Source organism: Rhagoletis pomonella, unplaced genomic scaffold (genome assembly GCF_013731165.1).
Source record: "Rhagoletis pomonella isolate Grant_MI unplaced genomic scaffold, Rhpom_1.0 Rhpom_scaffold_00004, whole genome shotgun sequence".
In the NCBI taxonomy this organism is placed as follows: Eukaryota; Metazoa; Arthropoda; class Insecta; order Diptera; family Tephritidae; genus Rhagoletis; species Rhagoletis pomonella.
In genome coordinates, this window is record NW_023458558.1 from 49,878,679 (window position 1) to 49,889,831 (window position 11,153).

The window sequence follows — 11,153 nt, forward strand, 5'->3', positions numbered from 1 at the left end:
CCTATCCCACTAAGGGCCGCTTGTTCAATGTCTGATTAGGACGAATCGAAGGTAGAAGCTTCGGTTAAATACAACGACTGCTTTATCGATCACATGTTATTTGCATGATGTCGAAAACGTGCGGGAAGTATTGATAACCAGACATTCAACAACCGGCCCTAATACGCAAAAAATACTTATTTGAATCATTTACTTTCTACGACACAGTTAACTTTAAGTTTATTTTCATTGCTTACTCATGTTTGCCATGCATTCGCTTGCTTTCCGGAAATCACTTTCATCTATGGAACCCTCCTCAATTTCCTTTCCGCTTATCGCATTCGCATTTGATACTTTTCTCAACGATATGCATACGTACATGTGTATGTATGTTCAACCAACAACATTACACATACAGTGGTTTGATTTGGAGAATCCGGAAGAAATGCCATGTCCGGGCGAGTACAACATGAAATGTAATCCATTCCAGGTAAGTTCGCTAAGCAAAAGCCAATGCGCATACAAATAAATACATATGTATATTATACATACATACATTTATAAATACATACACACGAATACATTTCAAAAGTAGTATAACTTGAGTTAAGCTTACCATGTGGGGAAAATCTCTAGCTCTACTGGTTCGCGATAAATATCTTTTGCATGCAAACAACTGACGAATTTAACATGGCGATGTCCTTGGAAGTGTCAATTGCCCCCCGCTTCAACTCTTCTTCGATAGTTCCGAACTAGTCTTAAATTCTATAGTTCCGAACCAGTTCTAAAATTGACAGGCGGAAGAAGAGAGTATCATGATTGTTCAATCTTTTTTGTTCTTCCGTGTGTGCGATTTTAAATTATTTTGATTTCAAAATCGTTAGATTCCAGACGGTCCCAAGATGTTACAATGTTAACACAAATTTTGGTTGTATCTCAGTCTTCACTTGGCATTTCCAATTGGGGTCAGTTAGCGCAGACAGGAAACGCTGGAGTGCTTTTTTGAACTCGGCCAAAATCGGTTACGTGGTTACAGCGCCAATTGTGAATTGTTGGTGAAAACGTTGGAACAAATGTTTCAATAAAAAAAATAATTTTGGGCGAGACGAAGTTGACCGGGTCTGCCCAAAAAATTTCTTTTTCATTTCTTGAGCGTATTTTTATATGCTTTCATTCCTTTTGCTGAGAGTTGCAAAAAATATACTTTAGCCTCAAAAGTGACAATTGGGGCTATGACACCGCTGCAAACCATTTTTTCAGAGTATTCTTATTTGTGGAGAAATTTTAAGGAATTCGTAAAGATCCCATCCCATTTTTGGCCGCATTTTCCAAAATAAAATTAACTGTACACACTTCGCTCGGTTTTGAGAAAAAAATGAAGAAAATCGGTAAAGCAACGAAAATAATACTGCTGTGTGTCAAGGAGTTCTCGTAGAATTTTTTCAGAATTTTCTATATTTTTCGTACAGAAATTTCTTTACGAGTTCGTGTCAACCACTATATATAATTTTCTTTGAAGATTCGTAAAAAAATCGTTACAGAATTGAGATACTCCTAAAAATTTCGTTAAGATTTCGGGAACTTTGGTTTGCAGGGACCTTATAAGAACCAAGACATGAGCCCAAGAAAAAAATTGGCTTTTTGTCACTGTTTTAGGAGTGACATATGTCCATATTTAAAAAGAGGAGTGACACCAACCATCACTTCACGTGACCACTTACATCAGCATATATGTATAAGCTCCCTCTACCTTCGGGCCAAACCCGTCGTATGTGCCGTTTTCCTGAACAATGAAGACAACATAGTCTGATTCACTTATTTATTTAGGCACAGTTTAGTAAGCTGTTATAACAAAAACAGGAGTGAAAGATTTTCCTTCGGTTTTCCTTTTATTTTTTATGTAATTTTCCGCAGTGGAAAATTTTCCAGTAAATTTTATGTGTAATTTGTAGATTTCCGTACATAAATAAACTACGTTAAACCCGGTTCATTCGATTTGAAATATTCGGTTTACTGGGCACTCAAAAATCAAAATTTCAAAAAAACGGTTGAAACCAGTTTGGAAAATCGTATCATGTATAGATACCTCAGGTTTAGTCGGATGTTTTCTTTTTAATACGCGGTGACTCCTTGTAAAATTTACTGCTTGAAATTTTAGTGCAGCATCTTAACCCTCTAACCGATATTTTTGATGAATATCTGAAAAAGTGTCAAAAATACGCTCTCTGCCTGTGTTTAAGGGGTTAAAATGTTAAGATTTCTTTAACTAAGAAATTAGAAAAAGTAAAAATGATGAAGTGATGGATTTTTTTTGTGATTAGCCTATCACATATGTAAATATAATTGCGTATTCCACAGTTATTCCCCTTTGTTTCCGTATTGTGTATATATACAATGTATATTATACATATGTATGTATACGTTTGTTTAGCTAAAGAATTTTCTTACTTTTTTACATAAATAGTCACTTGAACAATTTTTGGATTGGAATTTTGCCATAACTTACAAATTTTCCAAGCCATTTGCGCTCCCACACATATATAGATGTATACATATTTACCCGCACAGAACTTTGCGGCTATGGCATATAAAATCGCCATTAAGTACACACGCTGCCATTAGATACGTTTCTTATAATCCTTGAGCTCGTCAAACACACGGATTTAACTTCCCAATCACTAAAAATAGGCAGCTGCATAGCTCGACTACATTCTCTTTTACGTATAACTAAAAAAAACATTTTTCAATGCAACAATAAACACATACATACATATTAATGCTACTTTCATTTTTATCCATTCCTGTCTAATTTTCTTCCTCTCTTTTCCTGCCACAAAAACGCACATTCGCACATCCTTCTCGTCGCTTGTTTACTTGCTGCTGCTGCTGCTGACTGACCTGCATAGAAATTAATGTTCCTGCGGTGCTTCCGTGTCGATCGAATTTTCCGTGCAATAAATGAATACATCGTGGACACCATGGATGAGTACTACATCACGCCACCAGTGATTAGTTTTGCCAACATCTACGAGCAGACCAATTGCAACATGCCCGTTTGCTTTATACTCAGCGCTGGATCGGATCCTACGAATGATTTAATGAAATTGGCTGACTTGGTTGGCGTAGGCATGGGCAATTTTTGTCACATCTCACTGGGACAAGGCCAAGAGAAGGTGAGTAGGCCAAAATAATTGCTAAGCGTGTGTTAGTGTTAGTGTGTGTATGTGTGCGCGCTCGTCTTGGTTTTGTGTGCCCCTGTTATTGTAGTTATTTACGAGCATGTCCGTATAGCGTCCGGACAATAAACCAAACAATGGACAGTGACGAAAATAGCTCGCATACTGGCAATATTATGCCAATCCCTATTGTTGCCCGCCACAATGGTACTCAATCGAATGTCAATTCTTAGGTGTAGACTTAAAGCGACATAATAGAGAAACATGTCACTTGTCGTAATAAATACCACATTGAGTGGGCAATAAAAATAATAAATACATATATGTACATAGTTTCAATACTAATAGCACGGAAGTGGGTGGCAATACAAAGGAAAAACGTATCCAGAATCAAATACTGTAAATTGTTGCTAAGTTGGCAGTTTACTGAGAATTACGACATTTTTTTGACGTGGTCAATTATTGCCTGAAAACTGTCGCTTGCTCAGGTTAAATAAGCTTCCTTCAAATGTTAAATTCAATGTGAAGGTTTGTTATTTCTTCTTTATTTCATCGTAAAATGGTTGGCACTATCACTGCCACAATTCAATTTTTTCCTTCCTAACCTTTTATAGAAGCCCCAAACCGGCATAATGTAGGCAGCGCTGGATTCTAAGTCTACTTCGATTTCTTTAAGTTGCAAAAAAATAGTGACCCCAGTCGATGTTGGGCTCTCGAAGTTTACAACTAAAACAATGGAAGCGTGCCTGCCGTCTATCACAACACGATCGATTTGGATTCTAGGCACTCAGCTTCAGTCCGCTATCGCACGTTTTGCCGTCAAATCGGAAATATCTCTTCCTTTCCCACCCTGGCATTGAAATTTCCAAACACGACTTTGATTTCGTAAAGGAGTTAGCGCTCATAGAAGATATCCTTGGATGCCTCGTGTTTCTCTTCCATCGCGACTTGTTGAAGAATCTCGCTATGATTCAGATTGTAGCTAGACGCTTGTCCACAGAAATCCAACACCGAATTTGCGCTCCTTCGACGTGGCCGCTGTGGAACTGGTCGCAAAACTTTGTCGCATCAAACGCATTGCTTGGATGACGATGATGGCAGTCAGCCATTAAGTCAGGGCATTTCAGATGCATGACCTCAAATCTTCGTCCCATTTTCGGTTGGCGTAGTCGTTATCAAAGGAAGGTGGTCAGTCTCCTAGGAGTCAATTTCGGTCTTTTCACTGGGAGTTGTTCCTACATTCTCTTCTTCGCAAGCTTGACTGCCATGCATTTAGCATATATTTATGTACGTCTCTGCGGTCTAACACTCACTCAACGTGGGTATCTAGTAAGTTTACTTCCTAACATACTAAGGACTTGTCTGCATTCTACCACCATTTTTTAAAACGTTTGACGGCATCCCAACGACCTTGTAGCTTCTTGGGTATCAGAGTGGATGGAGTGCAGCGATTGTAAGCTAAATATAAGAAATCACAGGTTAAATAGATATTTCACGAAAATATACAAATTCAAAAATAATCCGGAACGCTAGTGTTAATAAAGTTGCCGTTTCTTTGTCCAACAAAATATATTAAAAAATGATTTTTAGAAAATAAGAAAAGCACAAAACGATGATTAAATAAATATATTAATAAATAAGCTAACATTAATTTTATCCACCTTAGTTTAGTTTTTCTACTGGACACATCTGGAAACACCATTGGAAAGAATTTTTCAGTAAATCCGAATACAAAGACTAACGTAAATACGAAGACTAATAAGTAGATGAAAATGAAGACAAATACGAAGGCGCGTATGAACGCAAATACGAGGACGAAGATCAACCGAAGACAAATTCAAAGACCAATACGACGACTAATACGAACACGAATACGAAGTAGGTTACGAACACGAGTAGGAGGACGAATACGAATATGTAATCCAATACGAATACAAAGCGTAACAAGAACAATGAGATGCAAATAAAGACTAATACGAAGGCGCATATGAACGCTAATACGAAGACGAGCACGAATCCGAATATGAATGTGAATACGAAGACGAGGTTGAGTGCGTATACTTAGACCAACCTAGATAGAATAGGAAGGCAAATTCGTATATGTCGACAAAGATGAATACAGGGACTAACACGAAGAAAATGACAAACACGAACACGTATATTGAGATGAATTCGAGTACTAGGATGAATACGAACACGAAAATTAATACAAAGACGAATACTAAGAGGAATACAAAGAAACGACGAGTACAACGACGGTTATGACGCCAAAACAAAACAAAAACAGCACTAAAATTGGAAGAATACGATGACGAGATGGAATACGAGCACAAATCTGAACATAAATATGAAAGCAAAGTCGAGGTTGAATCCTTACTTCCTCGGTAGCAAAGACACTTGAGGCCCTTCTATTCCCGCACTACACAAACCACCTGACCCCAGCGAGGCATGAGCATTGGTTTCGTAAATGGCACAGCACTTAACGCTATAAATACCCAGATAACTCGTGGCGTTACCCGAAAGCGCACTGAAACTGTCAAAGGTGTTCGACACGCTACTAGAAGATATTGAGGATTCCTCTCACCCACAGGCCCTCAAACGGTGGTCAGCGAGTTATGCGAGTCATTTCCAGACACAAAACCAGCAAACCGAGGAAAATTAATCAGGGCGGTGTCCCTTCCACATTGCTGCTTAATTTTTACATATCGAAGCTCCCTCAACCACCAAAGGGACGCTCTTTCATCTCTTATACTGAAGACTGCTCGATAATGGGATCTGATAATGGAATGGATGACTTGTGTTGGAAAGTAAACGGTTACCACTCCGTGCTTTTTTGCTTCTTCGCTACAAGGAGCCTAACACTCTCCCCTACGAAATCCTCGGCAACCCGTTTTACCACTTGGAAGAAGGGGTTAGACTGCAACTGGGTATTCACGTCGACGAAGAACCAATTCCGACCGTAAATAACCCAAAAATCCTCAGAGTTACCTTCGACAGACTGCTCTCCTTCTCGGTACATACAGCCGCAATTTGCAATCGATTACAGAGCTGCAACAAGGTCCTCAAGTCGCTAGCAGGCAGCACCATAAAAATTTTGTTGGCAACATACAAGGCAATTGGCCTGCCGGTCCTAAACTATGCAGCGCCCGTGTAGTCGCCGGGGACTAGCAGCACGCATTGATCGAAGCTGCAGAAATGCCAGAGCACGGCACTCTGGACCGCGACAGGGTGCCTCCTGATGTCGCCTCAACACCACCTTGACTACGAGGCACAGATGCTCCCCGTCAGGGAGCATAACACAGAAGTGGGCACCCGAATAGACAACTACTTGCAGAAGAACCCTCGCCAAGGCACTTCAGGAGGCATCTCTACGAACTGACAGACGAAGTCCAGAGGTTCATTAACCAACTTCTGGAGCCAACTGCATACCGACAGGCCTTAAACGACATTCACAGGGAGTCAGTCTTGAGTTATATAGACCTCCGACCTGTGAATGCCGTTTTGGGCACACAACCACCCGACGTGACAGAGCTTTGTCTGCCTAGAGAAGCCCGCAACTTCGTTGTGGCTACTACAGCAGGCTAAACTCATGCCTGAGCAGAGTGAATGCTGATGCGCCCAATGAGTGCTCCGCATGAGGAGAGTTGCCACAATAATCACCCACCCAGCTAGCGCCACTGTCCCTATAACCAGACCCAGGGGAAGTTTCACACTTCCTGAGCCTCCTCTTAGCTTAGCCTGACGACAACGTTGACGTACAAGCTGAGCGGGGCTTAGTAGCCGCTACAACAACAACACCGAAACGAAAAAAACTTAGGTAGCTTTAATGAGCTAAAAAAGTAGACGAATTGCAGTAGTAACTGGCCCTCCCTAGCCTAATGATTAAGAAATTGTTTAATGTAATGCGAGTCTTACTATATACCCTTTACTTTATATAGAACGCTATCAATTTACTTGACAAATCAATTCGCCAAGGCTTTTGGTTGATGCTGCAAAATGGTCATCTACTCATCAGCTTCGTACGTTCCTTAGAGAAATATCTCGAAAAAATCGAATCACCACATCCAGATTTTCGTTTGTGGATAACCACTGATCCGACACCGTCCTTTCCAATTGGCATACTGCAGAAATCACTAAAAGGTTAGTTGCATCTTACAAACATATAAATCGTATCTATTAACCCTCTACGAATTCTGCACAGTTGTAACAGAGCCACCGAATGGCTTAAAGTTAAATTTGCGCTCAACATTTTTAAAAATGCGCCAGGAACGTTTAGAAGCATGCTCACTTAAGGCATTCCGTCCACTTGTCTACGTCTTGGCCTTCTTCCATGCGGTTGTGCAGGTGAGTCTGAACGAGTACATATTTATGATTTCCCCGATCACCTATATATATATCACTTATGATATACAGGAGCGCCGGAAGTATGATAAAATGGGTTGGAATATCTGCTATGATTTTAATGAATCCGATTTTGATGTCTGTCTGGAAATATTGACAACGTATCTAAACAAAGTCAACGAGGAGACTGGAAAAGTGCCATGGAACAGTTTGAAATATCTGATTGGAGAGGTGAGTAAACTACTACATATACAATACTGTTAGCAAAAAACATACATGAGAGCGTTTTTAAATATTTATGCACCTATTTTGATTGGAAAAAATCACAAGTAGAAAAATCTCAAAATTATTTGCTCATTTATACGTATTTGTGTGCATATGTATGTATTGATGCAATGCATTTCGACATACTTGCAGGTCATGTACGGCGGTCGCGTTATCGATGATTTCGATCGCCGCATTACACGCATTTACATGGATGAATATATGGGTGATTTCCTCTTTGACACCTTCAATCCATTCCATTTCTATCATGATGAAAACGTGGACTACCACATACCAGAGGAGGATGTAGTGTTGAAAGAAGATTTTGTAGGTGAGTGCCAGGCGAAGGAAAGTAGCGAATGTAACAGATAAAGATAACAAGCAATTTTGTTCAATCGCATTTCTCATATATCTTTGCATCTTTGCGTGTATGTGGATGTATGTGAGTGTGTGTGTTTCAGCTCACATTGATAAGTTGCCGCTCGTCAATAAACCGGATGTATTTGGTTTGCATCCAAATGCGGAAATTGGTTATTATACACAGTCGGCGCGCAGCATCTGGAATCATTTGATCGATTTGCAACCGCAGACAGGTGAGTTTCGAAAAAAAAATAAAATATGTGTTACTCGCATTTATTTATTTTTTTTTGCACTCAGTCGTTATCTTTTAGCTAGAGCATGAGTTTATTTATTTCTTTTATTTATCGCACGTGATTCATAGAATAATAATGTTTAGAACAATTTGCCCATCATCTGTAAAACTAGGAATTGTAGTATAGTATTTTCACAGTACGCACCGAAGTTTTGTGATTTTTTGAGCGCCTAAAAAGTTGCGCCGATCAAGCCGGTCAAAACTAAACATTTATTTAGTTTATACTTTTTTCATACAACTCCTTGATTGACAAAATAGCTTAGAAGGAGCGGCGTGCTCGAGGATAACTAGGGCACTGAAATCCTGCTCTTCAGAAGTTATTTAGCGAAATTTTTTCGCCGTGTACACAGTCCATCGCAACTAGATCGGAAACTCTACGACAACTCTACGCTCTATTTGGTAAGCTAAATAGAGTTTTTGCTTTACGCAGAGTCAATGAATTTCATCACAGTTTGTTAAATTTTGAAAGGGAAAGCGTATATTCTTGTACAAACACACTCTTTTAGATGTGTACATTTAGAATGTAGCCAGAGTGCTAGTCCACTTGCTCAACTCAGTGAATACCTACAGTCAGTCAATAAAGTTTAGGTACAGCAAATTTTTTACAATATATAAAATATCAACAGGGTTGCCACCTGTTTTAAAATCCGAATTTTATTAAAATGTGGGGATCAAGCGAAATAGTAGTAAGCAATCTATAATATCTTCGAAGTATTTGGAAAGAGTTGCAACCGGTTTTAAAAATTTATTTTTAATTATTTAATAGGTGAAATGAGCTATTAAAAGATGTGTATCAATCGAGTTTCTTTGGAAAGACTTTATTTCAAAACTATATTTAGGATGCTTGCCACTTCATTGAAAAATCAAATTGAATTTAATTCAGCAATTAATTGAAATATGTATCCCAATGCATGTATGCGCATCAACCGAAATGGTTTGGAAAGACTTTATTTCAAAACTATATTTAAGTGGGTTGACACTTAATTGAAAAATCAAATTGAATTTAATTCAGCAGTTAATTGAAATATGTATCCCAATTTCAGACGAAAGAGATATATAAAGATTTTAGTTTGAAAATACTTTTAAAGTTTGTTTAAAGAGTTAAATTCATTTGTGGTGTTTGAACGCCATGCGGGTTTTCTAAACTAGTAGGAGAATCAAAAATTACCCTGAAGATGAGGCAGCACACAAAGTTATAAGTGGAGTTATTTCTTTACATGTAATCAATATACGTCCTAAATATGAACAAAATCGGAAAGTAAATATCAAATATCTCGACCCGTGCACCACCTATCGGATTAATTCACCTTTCGTATTGCATTGTCTTCGGGTTATGAGCCAACTGTGAAGTTTCAAGTCTCTGGGTCATCGGGAAGTTGATGAAAAATATGTCGAGCCCTAACCGCCAAAATAACGTAAGCGACATTTTTTTCAAAATTTTCTTTTTGATGCGCAAATATTCCTAGAGCATCAAGATGCATTTCTGCATCAAAAAGAAAATTAAAAAAAAAAATGTCGCTTACGTTATTTTGGCGGTTAGGGCCCGATATTACAAAATTTTCCCAAAAAAACATTCCCGCTCACACTTTTTGTCTGCCTTTTCCACATTTTTCGCTGCAGCGGGAAACGCAGTCGCCAATTTGTGTTGCACATCGCTAACCGGATTATATAATCTATTTGTTGGCACTCAATGTACAATTTTTTGCCAATTTACGCGCAACGCTTTTGCCTTATCGCATTTTATCCCACCCTGCACGCCATGCTTTTTATTCAACTTTATTTTGATCGCCTGCATAGCTGGAAGTTCCATTTAATTCACAATTTAATTTAATTGAATTAATTAGTTGAGGTTTTACAATTAACTTTATTGCCTTTGTCGCAGTTGCACATATGTATTTATACATACATACATACATATGCATTTGTTTAAATATGCATGTGCGTGTAGTTATGTGTATTGGGGCGGGTCAATTTGTATTGGAGATTTTATCGATTGTGCGCGTATAGCATAGACGGAGTCTGCGTGTAATTCTAAGCAAATTTTCCGAAGAAAACATAGGCCTGAGTTCAGTTTGGAGTTTGCCAAATTGCGAAAACAGGTTCCATTAGCGCTTTGATGTAGTGTCGTAAGAAAGTGCTTAAAGTGTCATTTTTGCACTTATCTTTTTCTTCAAACTTCCACCGGAGGGTGAAACAGTAAAAATTTTCACATTTTACTCGAAACCTATTTTCGCAATTTGGCAAACTCCAAATTAATTTTAAACCCTTGATTTCTTCGGTAAATTTTTTTACAATTGCACGCGGAATCCTCCTATGCTATACGCGCATAGTCAAAAAAATTGGCCTGCCCTAATGTACATACATATGTATATATGTATTTATGCACTTTTTGCATGTGTATTAGCACCCAAAAGAATAAAGTTTAATTTTATATACGCTTTTGCACGTAGTATTTTACCATTTTACTAATTATAGATACAATACTCGGTTGCACCACTATCGAAACCGAAACCGAACAAATTAAGCACTGAATAAAAAATAACTCTGCACGAATAAAATCACTTGATTACCATTACCATTCGATAATTGTAAATGAATGTGTTTCATGCATATTCTGTGTAAATAGCCACATACATACATATGTAAGCATGTATTATGCAAGTACATAATAACGGTGACTATTAAAATTTGTCATTACCTTTAATTCCGTGTTATCTTATTCCCTTATATGTTTTTTTTTT

At 38.3% G+C, this 11,153-nt stretch overlaps 1 protein-coding gene across 1 annotated transcript in view; it reads left to right on the forward strand.

Moving 5' to 3' along the window:
- LOC118737721 (dynein heavy chain 10, axonemal) overlaps nt 1-8,353 on the forward strand; it is a gene marked incomplete at its 3' end in the record, with an annotated part of 103,647 nt that extends 95,294 nt beyond the window's left edge. The window contains 7 exon segments of the mRNA XM_036468428.1: nt 398-469; nt 2,886-3,152; nt 7,094-7,295; nt 7,357-7,499; nt 7,569-7,727; nt 7,914-8,091; nt 8,222-8,353. Of these exon segments, the coding sequence (XP_036324321.1) occupies nt 398-469; nt 2,886-3,152; nt 7,094-7,295; nt 7,357-7,499; nt 7,569-7,727; nt 7,914-8,091; nt 8,222-8,353 (1,153 nt within the window).
- Between the last annotated feature and the right edge of the window lie 2,800 nt (nt 8,354-11,153).